General features: G+C 40.5%; 1 protein-coding gene across 1 annotated transcript in view; it reads left to right on the top strand.

Annotated features, from left to right (window-relative positions):
- LOC149210636 (uncharacterized) overlaps positions 1-21,076 on the top strand; it is a 47,038-nt gene extending 25,962 nt beyond the window's left edge. Inside the window, exon 7 of the mRNA XM_089394468.1 lies at positions 20,307-21,076. Within this exon, the coding sequence (XP_089250594.1) occupies positions 20,307-20,775 (469 nt within the window). The 3' untranslated portion in view covers positions 20,776-21,076. The remainder of the gene's footprint in view (positions 1-20,306) is intronic.
- Positions 21,077-22,090: the final 1,014 nt, after the last annotated feature.

Genomic DNA, 22,090 nt, shown 5'->3' with positions numbered 1-22,090 from the left:
TCATCAGCTTTATCAATGTCAATCTTCAAGAAGGGATCCCTTATCAAACCTTGTTTGTTCATGTCAGACAATCAATCTAGCAATGGAATTATTCATGTTCCTAGGGCTTTAGTTAACAACTTATAGGAAAAGTTAAGCAAAGGAATTGGTCTTTATTTTTGGAAAATGTAACTAGGTTCGGTCTTCATAATATCATTGTACTTATATTATTGCAAAAAGCAAAAGAAGAAAAAGAAAATTATTTTTTAAGCATGGATTTCATGCTCAAGTCAAATTGTTATTTAGGTCAAGCATGTTCTTCATGCTTGTAGGGTTCTTTGAGTCAAAAGAATATTTGTCATAAGTCAAATGATTGTACTCGAGTCTAGTCCTAATTGTACTTTTGAAAGAAAATGGAAAAATAGTTTTGAGTCAAAATTGTCAATTTTGAACCCACAAGACCAAGTCAACCCTGGAGGGGACCCATTTGACCTCCTAGATGTGTATAAATAGAGGACAGTTCGACCTCATTTGGAGACAAGCAAGCAAGTTTGATTCTTGTGCCAAAAAGAGAGAGAAAGCCAAGAAAGAAAGCCTGGAAGAAGAGCTAAAGTCAAAGGAGGAGGAATTTCTATCACATGTGTGAAAATATGCCCTAGTTTCGGTCACACGTGTGAAGTTGTAAGGGCCAAAGTTCTGTTTCAGGGGCTGAAAATCAGAGATTTGACCAAATTTGGAAGGCTTTGACTTGAGTTGACTTTGACTTGTTGGAAGAGCTTGGAAGGAGGGTTGACTTGGGCCTTGTGGGAGGTCTTGGTCTTGGATTTCTCACTTTGATCTGATTCTATAAGAAGAGAAGATTTGACTGGGTTTTCCCCTTGGAGGGGTTTTGCCTTGGCTTGGAGCCTACATCTTGTGTTCATTATCTTTTGTGATCTTCATGGTTTGTGGTTTTGGTAATTGTTTGATGAAAATAACATAATAAAAGTAATAATAAGCCAACATAGCCTCATAAGCAATTATCAAGTTAAAGAGAAATCACCTAATTGTTGCCCTACTGATTTCTCAACATGGTATCAGAGCCAAGGTGGGGAGAAGGCAGCTTGAAGATCACTCTTGTTGGCATTGTTACCGCTCAAACTAGTAGGGGTCCTAAAATGGGATCCTTGAAGGGATACTACCAGGTTAAGGGCAACAATGGAGCAATAGCCCACTGTCACCTCGACTAAGGCTCCCTGCTCTTTACGAACTTTCACCGATGGGAGGAGACTCATTATGATAAGGATCACGATATGGATGGATCAATGATAAGGTGAGGGGTGATCCCAGAAGCCTATTCACAAGAGAGGCTCAAATATGTGGCTTGCTTGCTTCAGAGTGCAAGTTCGAAAGGTTCTCAAGGAACGACTTAAGAAGAATTTCAAGGCTTAGGCTCAAGGTATGTATCTTATAATGGAGGTTCCTAAGCCCTAAATTTCCTATGAAGACTTGGATTCCAAGTGATTCTTAAAGGATTGTCCTTAATGGTATATGGGACCACACGGGACCAAGTGGACCCGGGGTCAGGTCAAGGCGGTAGGGTTTAGCAACTAATGATATGCTTGACCTATTCCGAAGGGAGAAACAGACCAAAGAAAGTTGTTTTTTTTTTTTTGGTGCAAGGCAATATGAGGGTCCCAATAAGGTTTCTAGCCTAATGAAACTAAGGGCAAGATTCAATCTCGAGCTTAGGGTCTAAAATATCTCAAAATCCCACCATCGGAATTTCTTCAAAATTGGAGGGCACCTAGGAGACACACCAGCGCAGAGGATACCAAGAGATTGAATTTTTTGAGTGAATGGTTTGCGAGATAAAATGATGCCCTAGGAGACCTAATGGGATAGGCCTAGAAAAGGAGAGCGGGGGGGGGAGAAATAAGGTTTAAGGTGATCACCTTTATGGTGGACCAATGCCTAATCCTTTGGGGATATTTGGAATCAAGAGTATTTATGACTATGGATATTGAATTTATGATGTCAAGGAGGCCTCAAAGTCAACTTCGCATGGCATTAGGGCAGCAACAAAAGCAGCTTCAAGAACTTTATACTTCATTTTGCAAATAGATGGCTTATCAAGATGAATTTCAATGAAGAAGCATCTCTAGGAACATTCATTCATAATGCATGGCCCATACATGAAGCATCACTATCTAGAAACCGAATTTCCACAACTTTGCATAAATGGGTGCAGTAAATTAGCCCTAGTATAGCGAAATCCCAACAATAATGTATGTGCAAAAATAGAAAGAGAAAATAGTATTAAATTGCACTTACATGTATTAAGAGTATATCCAACCATTAAGACTTTGCCAATCAAGGAGCTCCAAGACAAACATCAAAATTCATTCCATGCTCCAAAATTTCGTCCTTCAAGAAGGATAGCGAAGTTGTCTAGAGAGATACAAGTCCAATCCAAGTGATGATGCTAAAATGAATTCACATCACTTGTATTTATACACTTCTAATGAGTTCGATTTAACTAATTAGGCCTACATTAGCCCCTAGAATAAAATAATGTGCAAAATAACTAACTTTTGGTGACAAGCCCACCAAACTAGCTCATAAACAAAAGTATAAGCCTCTCAAGAGGTTGAATAATGAATAGTACATGTTGTTGGGCCTTCTAAGAAGCCTTATGAAGTCCATAAATGCCATAATGAGAAATAGGACTCCTAAAAGTAGTGGACAAGGGGTTGGTCCCTTGTTCACCAAATAATAAACCCGTGGTGCTCCCAATGCATGTAGGAGCACACAAGTAACCTCATGGGTCTCCAAGTAGATTGAAGATGCCTGTAGATCATTTGCAATGGGCTTGGATGATGATGTAAGTGATGCGACATCATCATATAGGTCTTGGGTCATTTGCCAAGTGCATGGTACAACTGGGGGGCTGACTGGGCATGGTGAACCAGGTGCATCTTCCTCGTCCAATAGGTGGATCTCTAGCAATCTCTGGGCGTCTCTGGGGATCCATGGAGTGTTGTCTACTGTTGTGGAGGCCCATGGCTCTCTACACACACCCTACATGTGCCAATGTAGCCCTCTGGAGGGTTAGGACCCTGTATAGGGAGACCAAACCCAAAATGGAGACCATCTGCAATCCTGCATAAGATCTAATGCGCCCCCTAGCCTTCCAGTACAACAAGTAATTTAAAGAAATCAAGTTATAGAGCTTACAAACCATGGATAACAGGTGGGCACTTCATAATGGCATGCCCTTCCATTGTGGGCTCTGACATGTGCTAATGTCTCCAAGCTCCAAAGGGGTTAACCAAGTACCCTATTAGGTGGTTTTTAGAAGGGATAGTATGTCCAAGGTACATCCTTCATATGGTGGTGACATGTGATAAAGAGATGAATGGAGTAGGGAATGAAAGGGGCAATCCTAGGCAACATGTCGGGGTACAAGGGTAGCTAATAAAGGGAAGCCCACACTTGGGTATATAATGTATAGGAAGGAGCAATCGTCGTGCATGAGATACCCTGGCCTTGATTTTTCCACCCTTCTTTTTATGCCTTTTTCATTTTATGATTTTTTTTTTGGTTCACTGCTTGGGGCTCAAAAGAATGAGAGCATGATGTGTAAAGTATAGCAGTGGATACCCCCTTTAAGGTGGGGCAATTCATCACCCACCAGGGGTTGGGACAATCATGGGTTCTTGCTTGATAAAGGAGGTTCGTCTAGGGCCTATAGGAACCAGGGTGATGGCCATGGGAAAGGGGTAGAGCTCATGCATTGGCTTTTGCCCACGTGCTAAATGTGTCTGTCTCGACCATCTTTTGCATTTTGTGGTGCATTTTCTTGTTGAATGTGGCCAATTATGCTTTTACTTTTCTATTTAGTTGCATCAACCTCCGGGGCATCGTTCCATGCCTGACCCAAGGTGTGGGCAAGGGGAAGGAGATGCTAACCCTATATGGACCCAGTAAAGGAATGTGGACCTAGGTGGGAAGAATGATGAAATGGGGTTATAATGAATGGAGGGGGAGTGATATATGTGGATGAGGGAGCGAGATCACGCAACCAAAATCAAGTTTTCCCATGAAGTACCATCCCTAGAACCCAAAGGTTAGTAAAAGAGGTCCCACATGACTAAGGTCCAAGGGTAACATCCAAAAGAGGTCTAGGGGGTAGGAGCACAAACCTAGCCCACTCTTTCTGTCGAATCCCCCCATCAATTCATGCCCAAAAGTTTCCATGATAAGTAAACTACAATACTCAATCACTAAATGACAAGGCATACCTTTAGGTTGGGGAGGCCCACCTTCAAACATACGATCACGACAGATGGGTGAGGGACCACATGGTTGGCTTAGGTGGCGGAGAAATGGCACAACGAGCTAGTTGGTGGCTGCAAGGGGTTGCTGGTTGCCGGTTGAGGACCATCTTGGAGAAAATTTTCTCCTATGGATATCACCCACAAAATGGTGGGTAATAGGCATAAGGGGAAGACATTCATCCAAGCTACTTTGAAAGGACATCTTTTGTAGAGAAAAGAAAGGGCTTAAAGAAGAAGACTCAAAAGGAAGACTACTACATCAAGTATCTATCTCTCTCTATCAATGAAGGATATTGGTTACTCATGTAGGTTTTAACCCTGTACAGAAATTACCTGCATACGAATTCTAAAACACTGAAAATAAACAATGCGAGAGCATAACACATAAAACACATATACACAGAGATTTTTCCCCTGGATCTCAAAACCTGGACTACCAGCTTGATTTTTCATTATATTCCTTTCAATGTTGCAATACATATTTTTACACGCCGAAGCATCCAATACCATGGACCGAAAACCACTACGGCCAAAACCATGGACCAAAAACCATCGCGTCCAAAAACATGTGTGAAAATCATGCACAAAACCATAGGTGGGTCCGCCCAACCTAACATAGGGTCCAAAACCAAAATTTTCTTGGGCGCTGCCCCGGACCCCATAGAGTGGGGTTACCTGCACCCCTCAAACCCCCTGTGACTCCCCCCGCTACACAATCGGTGCAACAAGGGGGGGCTTCGCCGCCCTCCTAACCCCCCAGTTAACTACGTGGGCTAGTCGTGGAAAGAATATAACACAACCCAACATTCTCCCACTTGTTGTTTTCTTTCCACAGGGGGCCACAAGAGAGCTTAGTCATTTATCCAGCCCCGCAACGCGCATTGTTTCTCTACACCAAGAGAACTTCTCAGAGCTCACAGATTTTGTCAATGCATCTGCAGTATTCTTCAAAGTGTCCACCTTTATCAGCAACACCTTTTTGTCTTCTATCATATCCCTCACAAAGTGATACTGAACATCGATTTGCTTTGTTTTTGAATGATATGCAGGGTTCTTTGCCAAGAAAATTGCACTTTGGCTGTCACAGTCTATCCTTATAGATTCCTGTACTAATCCCATACTTGAACACAATCTCTGCAACCAAATTGCTTCCTTGCTTGCATGAGTGGCTGCCATGTATTCTGCCTCTGTAGTTGATAGTGCCACTAGAGATTGTTTCTTACTCATCCAACTGACTGCACCTCCAAATAGGTTAAACACATACCCACTTCTAGATCTTCTCTGATCCAGATCTCCAGCCCAGTCTGCGTCAACAAAGCCATGAATATCCAACACTCTGTCCAATCTTGGTCTTCCTTGGTAGCACAAACCATAATCACTAGTGCTGCACAAATACCTGAAAACCCGCTTCACTGCTGTCCAATGCTCCTTTCCTAGTTTTGACATAAACCTGCTCAATACTCCTATTGCATGTGCAATGTCTAGTCTAGTACTGACCATTGCATACATCAGACTACCGACTGCACTTGCATATGGAACACGTGACATGTCCTCTTCCTCTTCTTGTGTCTTGGGACACTGTTTAACAGATAACTTTACACCTACAGGAATAGGAACCTTCACGGGTTTACTCTCCTGCATATTAAATCTCTACAATATTGTCTCGACATGGAAGCTCTGGTTTAACCAGAGCTTCCTCTTTGCCCGATCTCTTTTAATTTCCATGCCCAAAATATAGTTTGCAGCACCAAGATCTTTCATGTTGAATTTGGAGGACAATTGGGTCTTCAAATCCTGGATAATTTCTTTGTCATTTCCAACTAGCAACATATCATCCACATACAAGACCAAATAAATAACACGGTCACCAAGTAATTTAAAATACACACAGTGATCTGCTTTGGTTCTAGTGAAGCCAAGTCTTCGTATAAATGTATCAAATTTCTGATACCACATCCTTGGTGACTGTTTTAACCCATACAGAGACTTCTTTAACTTGCATACCAATTCTTTCTTACCCTTCACTGCAAAGCCTTTAGGTTGCTTCATGTAGATTTCCTCTTCTAGATCCCAGTGAAGAAATGTTGTCTTCACATCCATCTGTTCTATCTCAAATTCAAAAGCAGCAGCAACAGATAAAAGTAATCTAATAGAAGTTACCTTGGCAACAGGAGAAAAAATATCACCAAAATCAATTCCCGGCACCTGGGAATAACCTTTTGCTACCAACTGAGCTTTGTATTTCTCCACCTTTCCTTCTATATTTGTCTTCTTCTTGAACACCCATTTGCTGCCAATGGGTTTCCTTCCAGCCGGCAACTCCACCAGATCCCAAGCCTCATTTTTGTGCAAAGATGCCATTTCATCAACCATGGCCTATTTCCAGAGTTTTCCATCCTCTGAATCTACTGCTTCCTTCAGAGTTTTGGGATCATCATCAGTAATAGATAAAGCAAAATTTGAACAAAAAGCACATGGACTATACCTTTCTGGTTGCCTTCTTTCTCGAACTGATCTTCTCATACCCGGAGTTTGTGGCTCTTCATCTTTTGATTCCTCCTCTGCTGTAGAGTCTGATTCTTCCTCCTTTAGCTCAAACTCTATCTTCTCAGGTTCCTTTGGTTCGACTTCATGTTTAATAACATCTTTCACCTCTCTGAACACCACATCTTCGCTGTACACAACCTTCCTTGTTACTGGGTTCCAAAGCTTATAACCCTTTAAACCATCCTTATACCCAATAAAGATGCACTTTTCAGATTTACTATCCAACTTGGTTCTTTTCTCTTTTGGAACATGTACATATGCATCACATCCAAATACCCTCAGATGTGAAAAAGAGGGTTTCTTACCAGTACATACCTCTTGCGGAGTCTTATCCTCCAATGCTGATGAAGGTGATTTGTTGACCAAGTAACATGCTGTCTCCACCGCCTCTGCCCAGAATTCCTGTCCTAACCCGACACCATTGAGCATGCTTCTTGCCCTTTCCATCAACGTCTTGTTCATTCTTTCTGCAACTCCATTTTGTTGAGGTGTATATGGAGTAGTCTTCTGCCGTGCTATACCACACTTCTTACAGAATTCTTCAAATTCCTTACTGCAAAACTCTCCACCGTTATCTGTCCTCAGCACCTTTATCTTCTTCTCTGTCTGGTTTTCCACCAGAGCCTTGAATTCTTTAAACCTGTCAAAGACTTTAGATTTCTTCTTAAGGAAATATATCCATGTATTCCTTGAGAAGTCATCTATAAATGATACATAGTACACAGACTTACCTAGTGATGGAACCTTCACAGGTCCAAACACATCACTATGCACAAGCTCTAATATATGTTTCGCCCTCTTACCACTAAAGGGGAAACTCACCCGATTCTGCTTCCCATATACACAATTTTCACAGAAATCAAAATCCAGAGAGCTATTGCTCATACCTTCTACCATACCTTTACCATGAAGTATTCGAAGGCCCTTCTCTCCAATATGTCCAAACCTTTGATGCCATAACATGGTCTTCTCTCCAGAGACCACTAGATTTTCTGCTCCACTTTCAGGAACCACAGAACTGTTGCACCCATCAACAACCGTGCTACTTTGCAGCTTGTACAAAGTTCCAATCCGAACTCCCCGCATCAATACCAGTGCTTCCCGAACCATCTTGCAGGTATCCTTCTCGAACACTGTTTTTACACCTGCATCATCCAACTTGCTTACAGAAATCAGATTTTTGGCCAATGTAGGAATATGCAGAACACCCGGAAGTGTTCTAACTCTTCCACCTTGCAACTTCAACTTTACTTTTCCGCGACCAACGATTCTAGCCTTCCTATCATTCCCTAAGAAGACATCACCACCGTCGTATTTCTCATACTTGCAGAACCACTCTCTATGGGGAGTGAAGTGAAAGGATGCACCTGAGTCAATCAACCATGCCTCATGATCTACATGTGTACGTGAAGAAACCAAGTACACATCCCCACCTTCATCTGAGGTGGTTTTTGCCTTTGGAGAAGGAGCATCATCAGATCCCTTTCCTTTATCAAGAGCTTTAGATTTACAGTGCCTTTTGTAGTGCCCTTCCTTTCCGCATTTCTAGCACACCACCTTTATAGGTTTTCCTGGAGATTTAGATCTCCCTCTAGATTAAATCTCCCACTCGATGACTTATTTTTGTTTCTGTTCTGGGACCATCCTCGCGCAGACAAGGCATCACCATTCTGACTCTCCATATTTTTCCATCTCATCTCCTCTGTCAGCAAGGATGAGACTATTTCATCAAACTGCAAGGCAGTTGCATTGCTACGTATTGCAATAACCAGACTATCCCACGAATCTGGTAGAGAACACAACAAACTGATGCACTTATCTTCATCTGAAATTTTAATATCAACAGATGCTAACTGACTTATCACAGTATTAAATGTGTTCAGATACTCTGTCACTGAGTCTCCATCTTTCATCCTCAGGTTATACAACTTTTTCCGCAGGAACAGTTTATTCACCAGAGACTTAGATTGGTACAAAGTCCCTAACTTGTCCCACAAAGCCTTCGCCGTAGCTTCCCCTGATACGTTCAACAATACTGAATCTGAGACACACAATAGTATTGTGCTCTTTCCCTTCCGATCCAACTTCTTCCATTCTTCATCGGACACTCCCGTTGGCTTAGTACCCGGATTTACCGCGATCCACTGATCTTTATCCACCAATAGATCCTCCATCTTGAGTTTCGACAACTCAAAACTCTGACCATTAAATTTCTCGATCTCTATCTTTCCATTGCTTGCCATCTTCTTTCACCACCAGAATCGATCTCACAGATCTCCCACTGAACAGGGTCTACCACAGGCCCGAGCGAAACCTCTCAGCAACAAAGGCGTCCCCTTGAAGCCAAAACTGCTCCGATACCAAATGTAGGTTTTAACCCCATATATAAATTACCTGCATACAAATTCTAAAACATAGAAAATAAACAATGCGAGAGCATAACACATAAAACACATATACAAAGAGATTTCCCCTGGATCCCAAAACTAGGACTACCAGCTTGATTTTTCATTATATTCCTTTCAATGTTACAATACATATTTATACATGCCAAAGCATCCAATACCATGGATCGAAAACCATCGCGTCCAAAACCATGGACCGAAAACCATCGCGTCCAAAAACATGTGCGGAAATCATGCACAAAACCATAGGTGGGTCCGCCCAACCTAACATAGGGTCCAAAACCAAAATTTTCCGGGGCGCTGCTCCGGACCCCACAGAGTGGGGTTACTTGCACCCCTCAAACCCCCTGTGACTCCCCCTGCTACGAAATCGGTGCAATAAGGCGGGGCTCCGCCGCCCTCCTAACCCCCCAGTTAACTATGTGGGCTAGTCATGGAAAGAATATAACACAACCCAACAACTCATCATCATTTTGAGGAAGATCAATCTCTCTCTCTTGGAAGCTCTTTGATAATCATTGATTTTGGAAGGCATCTCTATAGAAGTCATTACTCAAGAAGCATCAAGAATCCTAGGAACATTGTCTACACTCTTGAATGCATCATTATTCATCTTTGAAGCAACTTGAAGATACCATTGTGCCATCCATCCTTGAAGTCATCTTCAAGGACATCTTTAAAGTCTCTTGGAAATCTTGGGAGCATCAACATACTTGAAGACATTATCATCAAGCAGGTCACTCTTTTGACAAGTAAGTACTGCATTTCTCTCTATGTCTCGATCCTTAAATCAAATGACTTCATTTTGTAAGGAAGGCAATAAGCTCAATGGGTCAACAAACTTTCAAGCATGGAAAAAGAGAATATATTTGGTGCTCATAGAAAATGAAGTCATTGACTAGGTTTTAGGAAAAGGTGTAGAACCTGAGAAGGATAAGACTCAAGAATGGGCCAAGTACACTAAAGGAGAAGTTAGGGCCCAAAGGATTCTCATTGAATCCATCAAGGATCATCTCATTCCCTTTGTTGCAGATTTGGGCACATCTAAAGCAATCTATGACAAATTGGTGAAACAATATTTTGTTAGTACGATAGGTTTGAAAATATCTTGTAGGAATCGACTTTACAAAACAAGGTTATCAAGGGATGAAGACTTGGCATCATATCTTATAAAGGTTTCACAATTGAATTATCAACTACAAGGGCTTGGAGAAGTTGTTCATGATTCTGAATTAACTACTTGTATACTCAATGCTTTACCTTCAGAATGGAGTAGTTTTATGACAAACATCTACTCAAGAAAGGACAATCCAAACTTCGATGAGCTGTGGTCCTTGTGTATTCTAGAAGAGACAATAGTGAAGGCAAAAGATGACACGAATCCCAATGAAAAGTCTCAAGGTTTCGTTGCTAGATCAAAGAAGAAGAATGGGAAGTTTGGAAAGTTTGAACCTCGTCAAAAGAACAACAATAACAACAAAAATCAACGTTGAGGAAGACAAGATATGTCCAAAGTACAATGCTTTGGATGCAATGAATATGGGCATTTTAAAAGAGATTGTCTTAAGGACCCTCAAAACAAGAAAAACAATAAAAAGAAGGAAAGGAGTGGAGCTCATATAGTTGAAGAAAATGAAGAACTTGGGAGGAAGCTGAAGAATGAAGATCCCAAGGATCTCTATTATTGAAGAATTCCACCACTACTAGGTATACTAGCAACTTGTTTTCTTTTGTTAGAAAATAACAATTAGAGTAGCATAAACAGTTGCATTTGTAAAATGTCTTTGGTTTTGCGAATAATGGCATCATGGAAAGAAAAAGCATTAAAGGATTAGAGTCTACACAGTCAGTTGCATCTCATTGATAGTAGCCATTGAGCAAGGCAAAGATAGAGGGATTTGAACTATCTAGTACTCCATAGTTCATGCAACCTATTTGGCATCATGTTGTTAGAGGGGTTGTCTTTTAACAAGAAAGGATCACAAGAATCCTCAACAATGATAGAACTATTATTATAAGAAGGTTCATTCATATATGGAAGAATCATTACAAGAGTATATTTCTACTAGAAGATTATGGAAGCAAGCATCGAAGAAGCTTGTAGGTATGAAGATAGTCGAGTTGCGACATAAAGATATAATTGAAGCTCATCTCATCTTAGACATCGTCTTAAAGGAAAGAAGCAATTCATTAGAAGGAAGTTGACTGGATGGATGCATGAAGGAAGAGGTATGCATGTCTTTAGAGCTCTTCATTAGAAAGTAGAATTCATGTCTTCAGAAATATTGTAGGAAGAGCTGGTTGCAAAAATGTGATTGGTAGCATGAGCATGATATGTCTTGGATAAAATTGGATAAGACAAAACTCTTCCATTTGGTTACTCGATACATAGAAGCATGATAGATGAACATGATATTGATCAACATTCGATATGTTCTCTTGAAGAATGAAAGACATATAATTTTAGAGGAAGTTGTAAAGACTCTAATGGATATGATATTGAAGCTTGTTGATTGGTTCATTCCATGAACACATTGATTGTTAATTGAAAGGCAAATGACATGAAGAAGGACTCTAGTATGAAGATAGACCATGCAAAGGGATGTTGTCCTCAGAAAGAACAAGTATCAGAACTTGACATCTTGACAAGAGGCTATCATGACTTGGTAACTCTAATATTGATGATTTGTTTGAGATATGATTTGGCTACCTATAAGAACATCTTGCAGATGTACAGACTAGAAAGATAACAATTGAGATAATATATCTACAACTGTTTGGCTTAAACTCAATTCAAGAACACATGGATTGAGTGGACAACACTAGTAGTGGCTTAGAAGTATATATGGCAGAAATGTGTACACCATGAAGGCAGAAAAGGTAGCATGTCACGAGATAGCCTATTGGTCATATGTTGGATCTAATGATATTCACTTTCCTAGATGGACAAGAGGGAGCTATGATTAGCTCTACATTGATTGGTTTGACAAGATACCTTTGATGACAAAGATACTATAAATAATGGTTGATGGAAAGTGATATAAAAAGCTAATGGCAAGAACCCTGTTAGGAAGATAGATGGAGAAAGAGTTTGGCTCCATAACATCTAGGAAGGTTGAAGCTCAAGTAAGATGTGATGATGCGAGAAAAGGAGCCCTTGGAGCTACTACTAAGATCTCCATGGAAGAACAAGTAGTTGATGAATGGAACAAAGATGAAGCTTATGGTTGTGTCTCCCTAGTTGAGAGGGAGCTAGGATCTACTCCTTGTTTGAAAAGGAATGAGGATTACCTCCTTGATTGAGAGGGAGTGATGTGGGACACCATATTCTCCATGTGTGATGCACTAGATTAGGACTAACCGCCGTAAGTTTAATGAAGGCACTGGGAGGGAGAATGGAGGATTGGATAAGCATCTAGGACTGGTACTCCTTGAGGTGGGAATCCAAGATAGGAAGTAGTCCCGTGGATCGATACTCTTTGAGGATTCGACAGGGTATCCAAGATAAGAGTAGTCGAAGAGGACCAGTATTCTTTGAGGATTGGGAATGCAAGATAGGAATAGTCCTGGAAGGACATACCTGGTGAACATTCAGATGGGGTATGTGCCTTGAGAGGTTGTGGTGTGGGTGTCCATATGTATGCCTCCCAGCATTGTGCTCTACTCTTGTGGAGAGTTAGAGCTTGTCAAATCAAGGCCTTTCTATATTGCAATTTGACAATGCGGGTTATGATATTGATGCTTAAAGATGGCTTATCAATCTGACTCTTCTTATGAGAATATTTCAATTTGAGAGTATCCTTGTACCGGTTGTGTAATTATGAGTACCTCCCTAGTTAAGAGGGAGTGTTGGAAAATGTAACTAGGTTCGGTCTTCATAGTTATCATTGTACTTATATTATTGTAAAAAGCAAAAGAAGAAAAATAAAATTATTTTTTAAGCATGGGTTTCATGCTCAAGTCAAATTGTTATTTAGGTCAAGCATGTTCTTCATGCTTCTAGGGTTCTTTGAGTCAAAATAATATTTGTCATAAGTCAAATTATTGTACTTAAGTCTAGTCCTAATTAGACATTTGAAAGAAAATAGAAAAATAATTTTATTTGAGTCAAAAATGTCAATTTTGTCCCCATTTGACCTCCTAGATGTATATAAATAGAGGATAGTTCAACCTCATTTGGAGACAAGCAAGCAAGTTCGATTCTTGAGCCAAGAAAGAGAAGGAAAACCAACAAAGAAAGCCTAGAAGAAGAGTTAAAGTCAAAGAGAGAGAGAGAGAGAGAGAGAGAGTGAGGGTCAAAGGAAAAGGAATTTTTGTCAAATGTGCGAAGTTGTGGGAGTTACAGGGGCCAAAAGTTGTAGACCTAGTTGCAGGGGCCGAAAATCAGAGATTTAACCAGATTTGGAAGGCTTTGACTTGAGTTGACTTTGACTTGTTGGAAGAGATTGGAAGGAGGGCTGACTTGGGTCTTGTGGGAGGTCTTGGTCCTGGATTTTGGGTCTTGTATTTCTCACTTTGATCTGATTCTATAAGGAGAAGATTTGACTGGGTTTTCCCCTTGGAGGGTTTTTTTCCTGGCTTGGAGCCTACATCTTGTGTTCATTGTCATTTGTGATCCTCATGGTTTATGGTTTTGGTAATTGTTTGATGAAAATAACATAATAAAAGTAATAATAAGCCAACATATCTTCACAAGCAATTACCAAGTTAAAGAGAAATCACCCTAATTGCTGCCCTACTGATTTCTCAACATTTATCTTCCCACCATGTCTCTTTTGTTCCTTTAGGAATAAGCTTGATCAAGCCTGCATTCACCTGCTCTCCCATATATTCTACTTCGAATGTTTCTTAACACATCATTGTGAACCATGGTTCTCGTAGAATTCACAAGGGGGCCTTTCGAAGCTTAGAAACTTATCCTCTAACATAGCCTATATAGGAAATAATTTATAGATAATCTCAAGTTTGGAACATTGGAAGGAGCATGCTTGATATCTTGCTTGGATTCATTTCTATCGACATCACATCCTTAGAGGTGAATATCCTTTTGAAGCGATTTTGAAGAAAATGGTTCATTCTTTTGCTATGTTACTAGAAACAAGAAACATTACTAAAGGAAGCTCATCGTTACCCTGAGAGTTGCCATAATTCATGTCCCAATTGGTCCAACAAGGTAGTTTGCGTATTGTTGTGAGATAAGAAGAAGATTTGAGTGAACACCTATATCAAGTCTGAAGTCTTTTGCAAGATTAGGTGTGTCGTCTTCACAGAATGGATGAAGTAATTCTCATTCCAATTTTGCTCACACGCTGATGAGCTAGTTACACACATGGTGAAATGGAGGTGGTGTGATTAAAATTACCTGGTATATAGTAGAAAGAAACATTTCCATAATTCTCCTAACATTGATGAGATGAGAAACATATACATTAATAAGACATTTATTAATGTCCACTGTCTTTGATGTCCAACCTGTTACTGCTCAAACTAGCAAAGGGACCAACGGGGGATCCCTAAACGACAAATGCTAGGCCAAGGGCAACAAATGGAGACTTGGCCCACTGTCACCTCAGCTAAGGCTCCCTTCTATTTACGGACTTTCATGGATGGGAGGAGACCCGATATATTATGGAGTCATCGATGAAGGATAAGTCAATGAAAGGATTTGGAGTGACCCAAATAATCCCTTTCCTTGAAGAGTTAGATGTATAGAGCTTGCTTGCTTTCTAAGCAAGGCACGATGTCTTCTTAGGGAAAGGAAGGGAAGATTTAAGGGTTAGGTTTATGGGATATGACTCATGAAAGAATTTCCCAATCCCTAAATACTTGTTAAAGTTGGTAACCCGGGTGGTTCTTGAAGAATGGTCCTTTGAAGGAGCGGGACCACACTGGGCCAAGTGGACCTGACCTAGGGTATGAGGAAGGCATGAAATAATCAATGATTACCCTAGACAAGGTGGGAAGGATCAAAGAAAGCATTTCACTCAATGATGTTGCTTTGACCCTGGGAAGTACTAGCCTTGGGGATGGTTGGGCAAGATTTGGTCTCGGAGCTAGGGCTTGGCTTTTCTCCCAACTCCACTATCGGAATGTCTTCAAATTTGGAGGAGGGCTAGAAGAGAGGCAGTGCAAGAGACCCTTGGAGATCGAACTTTTTTAGTGGCTAATTCGTCGGGAAATTGATGCCCTAGGCACCCCAATGTGGCTAGACTTGGGAGAAGGTGAAAGAATAGGAGTTTTGGCGACCACCCTTGGTAGGTCAGTGCCTTAGTACTTGGCAGAATGGAGTTTGTTGATTATGTGTAAGTTCTTGGTTTCCAGTCAAGGAGGCCTCAAAATTACTTCACAAACCCTCTAGGTGAAGTGAAAGTAATCTTGCAACTTTTATACTTCAAATGTACAAGATGAATGGCTTGTCGAGGTCGAATTTTACCTCTAGGAGATTTTTCTCATACTACAAGGGCTAATGCATGGAGAGAACGTTATAATAGAGACAATCCCACACTATTAAGCAATAATTTGCATGTAGCAATTAGCCTTAAAACAACGAAAATCCCATCCAGCATATATGACAAAAGTAACAAAGAATAGCATCAAAATTTCGTACTTACATGTAGTAGATTATATCCAACCATTCACAAATGAAAATAAAGAAGTTCCAAGAGAAGATAAACTAATAACCATACATCAAAATTCATCCACAAATGCTCCAATTCATCCTCCAACAAAAAGTGCGAAATTCTCTAAGGTGTTGATTTGGGGTAGCATCGGATGTACTCTAGCCACGAAATTTGGTGGAGAGGCTAAGGTACATGAGATCTCCAATACCCAGAAAGGGTTTGGGCAGATTCTAAACAGTTTGGGAGATATTAAAATAATTAATATTTTTAATGGAGTCCCTAAGTCTAAACTTAAGGAAAATAAAATATTAATGTGAATTAATATAAAACTGTGTTAGAATGATCCAAAAGTCATGGATCAAGCCAGATCTAATCTTAGCCGTTGATTAGGGACTTAATCTCGGCCGTTGATTTGTCAACAAGAAAAGTATAAGAGGAGGCTTGAGGGTCACTTGGAGAACACATTGAGTTGATCAAGATTTCGACTTTCTGGGGTAGGGTTTGCTAAGGAAATTGAGAGAGTGATCAGAGTTGCAGCTGAGGGGCAGTGAATACAAAAGCAGAGAAGAAGAGATAGTGCCGAGAGGATCAGCGCAATAGCCGGGAAAGCTGACGCAGAGGGAAGAAGCCGGAACTGTTGGGAACAATCGGAACTGTTGGGAACTGCCGGAACAGCCGGGAAAGTTGACGCAGAGGGCAGAAGCCAGAACTGTCGGGAACAATCGGAACTGCCGGGAAAGCTGACGCAGAGGGCAGAAGCCGGAATTGCTGGGAACAACCGGAATTGCTGGGAACTGCAGTAACAGCTAGGAAAGCCGACGCAGAGGGTAGAAGTCGGAACTGCTGGGAACAACCCGAACTGTCGGGAACTACTAGGAAAGTTGATGCAATGGGTAGAAGACGCTGACGCAGTCCCTAGAGGCTGACGCTGGGGTTTTTCGTGGGGCAGATTGGAGCTGAGGAGCTGCCGGAGTGTTTATCCGGGGTTTCAGCCGGAGCATCTGTCTTCGAAGGAGAGGTACTACTGCAAAGATTATTTTCTGTTGGGTGAACCGGTTTTGGCACCCAGATTGTATTTAGACATTGCATAATAATAAAACCCTCAGATAGCTGCACCAGTTTTCTCGCATTGGGTTTTTCTGGGGACATTGGTCCAAAAACAACGGTGTCACTTGTGTGCTTGTTTTGTTTCCTTTAGTTGATGATCTGTAATGTGTTGAGCATGTACTTGTATTTATTTCCAGTATTTACATGGTAAATAACTTGTTAATTAACAGAGCAAGTAGGTAGGAATAAATCAGTAAGTACATGAAGGGTTTCTAATGGGTTAGACTTAGAAATTCCAACATAAAGAAGAGAGAGATCCAATCCAAAGTGATGATGAGAAATGATCTCACCTTACTTGTATTTATACACATCTAAGGAGTTCGAATTAGCCTCCTTGGCCTACATAGGCCCCAAAAATAAAATAATGTGCTAATAATACGACCTTTTGGTGATAAGCCCACCAAACTAGCTCACAAATAAAAAAGTAAGCCTCTCACAAGGTCAAATAATAATCTATGCATGTCGTAGGGCCCTCTAAGAGGCCCAATGAGGTCCATGGGTGCCACAATGAAGAATAGGACCCTCAAATGCAGTGGACAAGGGGTTGACCCCTTGTAATAACCTGTGGTGCTCCAAATGAATGTGGGGGCACACAAGTGTCCTCATGGGTCTCCAAACAAATCGAAGATGCCTGTAGGTTGCCCTCAAGGGCTAGGATGATAATGTAGGAGATGCCATATCATCATAGAAGTCCTAGATCATTTGCCAAGTGTATGATGTAGATCTAGGCATGATGGATCAGGTGCATCCTCCTCGTCCAATAAGTGAACCACGAGCAATCTCTGAATAGATGTGGGGATCCATGGAGTGTACTTTGCTGCTGTGGAGGTCCATGGCTCTCAACGCTCACCCTACATGTGCCAATGTAGCCCTCTGGAGGGTTAGGACCCCGTATAGGGAGAACAAATCCCAAATGGAAACCATCTGCAATCCTGCATAAGATCCAATGCGTCCCTTAGGCTTCCAGTACAACAAGTCATTAGAGATATCGAGCAAATGAGCTTACCTAATCATCAATCACAGGTGGGGACTTCAGAATGGCCTGCCCTTCTATAATGGGCTTCGGGATGTGCCAATGTCTCCTAAACTCAATGGGGTTAACGAAGTACCCTATTAGGTGGTTTCTGCTTCTAAAGGGGATAATATAGTCAAGGTACATCCGTGAAAAGGTTGTGGCATGTGGCAGATAGGTGAATGAGGTAGGGAATGAGAGGGGGCAACCCTGGGTTACACATTGGGGCACAAGGGTAGCTAATAAGAGGGAATCCCATCCTTGGGTTTATAAGGTGTAGGAGGGAGCAATCATGGTACATGAGGTGCCCCAGCGTTGATTTTCCACCCTTATTTATATGCCTCTTGCCTTTTTATGATTTTCTTTGATTAACTGCTCAGGGCTCAAGGGGTTAGAGCATGATGTATAAGATATAGTAGTGAATTCCCCCTTTTAAGGTGGGGCGGTTCATCGCCCACCAGGGGTTGGGACAATCATGGGTTCCTATATGATGAAGAGGCTCATAAAACCTGTTGGAAGCAGGGTGATGGCAGTGATGATGGGGTAGAGCTCATGTATTGGATTTTGCCCATGTGATAAATGTTTTTGTCCCGACCATCTTTTGCATTTTGTGGTACTTTTTCTGTTGAATGTGGCCATATAGGCTTTTAACTTTCTTTTTAGCTGCATCAACCTCCAGGCTTCATTCCAGGCCATGACCCAAGGTGTGGGCAAGGGAAAGGGGTGAGCTGACCCTATGTGGACCCAGGTGGGAGAAATGATGGATGGAGTAATAATGAATGGAAATGGGGGTAATATGAGCAGATAAGGGAGTGGGACCACGGAACCATAATCAGGGTTTCCTGTGAAATACCATTCTTGAAACCAAATGGTCAGTAAAAGAGATCCCATGGGGTTAGAATCCAAGGTTAATTCCTAAAAGGGGTCTAAGGGACAGAAGCATAGACATAGCCCATTCTTTCCTCCGAATTCCGCCATTAATCCTTGCCCAGAAGTGTCCATGATAAACAAACTACAATACTCAATTTCAAAATGACAAGGCATACTTTTAGATTCGGGAGGCCCACCTTCAAACATACCCATCCACTTATGAAATAGTGGACTTTATAGCAGCCCACATCCTAGTTTCAAAAGCCTTTTTTGCATTCATGTATTCTTTTAAATGGGAATTGGTTTGTCTTTGGTTGGCAGGCTGCAGGAAGTCTAATATTTGTAATGTCGATGATTGAGCACTTGGGCTACTTGCTATAATAATGGATTGCACAATGAAGCAATGCATGAATCTGAAAACTTAAATGTGTACCAAGAATGAAAAATTCCAAGTTCAAAGCCAACCTTGTGCAAAGAAGTCCACAATCTGTATAGTGTAGTGTTTGTAGCATTCCAAAATCCTCAAGCTAGAGTTCTCTAGAGTCCAAGGCTTTAACTGTCCAAAATTCTCTGCTCCAACCTCCAAGTTCAAGAGTTCTAAGTGCAGGATTTGTTGTTGCTCTCAAACCTCTGTTTTGTAGGAAAGAAATGTACAAATGAGGTGGTTTTCGCCTTAGAAACTTTTAGGGTTTGTTTCTTCCCATCCCCCAAAACAATTAACTTTTCAAATTTAAGTTTGTCCTATTCTTCTGGGTTTTTGGGCTTTTTTCGTTGGTCGTTTCTCACAGGCCAAAATCCTGTGATAACATCCAATGGAAATGCTGAATGTTTCTTGAGAAGTGGGATTCGCATTCAGAAACAGGAAACGAATGCTATGAATGAGTTTCTGATGTGGTTTGGGTTTAGGGACTGGTTTCTTCCACAAACTGCTCCCTCAAGTGCATTTCATGAGAACATATATATATATATATATATATATAAAATCTTCTGTTTAGATCCCTAATTAAGTACTACAATTGTTTTAGAAACATTCTTTTTCCTCAAGTACGGGGAACACATCTTAGTCCCATCTTCTCCATCTCTATCCCAGTTTATCTTGAGTGCGATTCTAGCTTCTTTGGCTCTTTATTCTTCAAATACTTGATCAGGTCCTCTAAATTTCCTTTAATCTCCTGGCTTGGCCCGGGGAAAAGCTGTAACTTGCTTACTGCATTCTGACTGAATGAAATATTACTTAATCCTCCCCCTTCTAAGGTATTTGGGTAGAGATTCTGTTATCGTTCTGCCTCTAGCAGCTATAGGTTTGCCCTCTTTCTTAATTTTTATGTGAAAAATCATATCTTCTGATGGAAATTTTCTTACTTATTTACTTCCTTTTCTCGAAAGACAGATTTTTCTTTGGGCAAGATATTTCCAAGAAGTTTGAAAATTGTTATGCTCTTTGCAGGATATGCGTGAGAAGGCAGTCGGATGATATAAGGTACAAAGAACCTGCCCCGCTGACAAAACATAGGCAGGAAGAAGAGCAAACCACATCATCAAGGAAGTATCAGCGTGGTCATTCCTACAGTGGACGAGGGGCTGCGGAGAAAATTTGTGATAATGCGATATTGGGTATCTCTGGCTCTCTAAAACATAAAACTAAGCTTGAATGTGCCATAGATTCAAACGAATCTTCTAAAAATCTTCAAAGCAGTTCTGACTACACCAAGAAAATAGGTCAGACCTCTGATGTAAAACTACAGCAGCAGCAACGAACAGATCAGAGTTCTTGTAAGGAATCTTTAAATACTCTCATGGATGAGATGCAACCATCAAGAAAGTCCTCAACTGGAAGACCGGCACGAAAAGCGAAAGAGATTGTGACATCTTACAAGGAAGTTCCCCTCAAAACTAAACTACGAAGGTCAGAATGATGGTTTGTCCAGATAGATAGTTAGTTGCCAGAATTTTCTTCTTCCCACGCACTTGACATCTATATGATGTTAGAGATATATTTGTAATGGCTTACAATATTTCTGGGCCATTCTGTCATCATAAACTTTGCAATTGAGTCAACATCCACTTTTTGCTTAGAGGTCTTTTATCAGACTGTTTATATGTTTTATATCTCTGTTGGCGATACGAGTCATCGTTTTGAAGCAAATACTTGAACAACATTTTGGAATTGTAGCTTGGTTTTCTCAAAAAATATTGTTAATATCCTGGGCTGTTGTGTTAACAGCTCTATGTTTATTGAATGTCTGCGCATTTTACTTTATATGGTGATCAAATTATGCCTTAATTACAGCACATGAACCAGTGCTTACCAGTGTAAAATAATCTGAAAAGCCTATAATGGAAGAATGATAATGCTTATATGTTGCGTTCGTGATCACAGGTCCACCAGTGGAAGTAATGGATGCAACAAAACATAAAAGTTTTCATTTCCTGGATAGATATTTATCTATCGGCATTTTGTATTATGGCGTTTTTTAGCAATTCGAAATGAAAATGAACAATGTGATATATGGTGACATTTTTGAATTTAAGAAACTAAGCAATGATTATAAATTGTCGAGGCCAATATTTGTCATCCTTTATTTCAGATGTTGATTCTGTTTCCTCCGTTTTAGTTGTGTTTCTTGGGAGAGGTACCTAATATTGCCTCAACTGTTTGACAAAATACGTATGGACTAATAAGACACTGTATGATTTCGTTTTCAGAAAAAAAACTTTTATTTTTGGAATTGCAACTTTGTATATGTTGTGAGTTTTTTTGTTGTTTTTTATTTTTGGAATTTGCAATTTTGTATATGTGATGACGTATGGACTAATGAGGCACTGTATGATTTCGTTTTCAGAAAAAAAAACTTTTATTTTTGGAATTTGCAATTTTGTATATGTGGTGAGTTTTTTTTGTTGTTTTTACTTTTGGAATTTGCAATTTTGTATATGTGATGAGTTTTTTGTTGTTGTTGGCTTGACCCATAGGGAATCCAATTGAGCTTCTTCTGTGGGCAATCCATTATGTCATTTGCAGAAATTGAACTTGGGTGTGGAGAATTCCATTTTTTCCTCTCAACCACCCTAGATAATCCCTATTGACTATTTGCCATAAGTAGTATCTCTTGGAAGAAGTTGTTATTGATGTTAAAGAATGAATGATCATCATTCATATCATCTCTAGAATTGATATCATTTCTAGAAGAAGCCGCTCTCTTGTTAAGACAAATACATGTTTGTTAAGAC

Source organism: Pinus tabuliformis, chromosome 1_2, assembly GCF_031772625.1.
Source record: "Pinus tabuliformis cultivar Carrire ecotype Pingquan chromosome 1_2, CPIR1, whole genome shotgun sequence".
In the NCBI taxonomy this organism is placed as follows: Eukaryota; Viridiplantae; Streptophyta; class Pinopsida; order Pinales; family Pinaceae; genus Pinus; species Pinus tabuliformis.
Note: the sequence above shows the minus strand (reverse complement) of the source record. Positions and strands in the feature narration are given on the sequence as shown.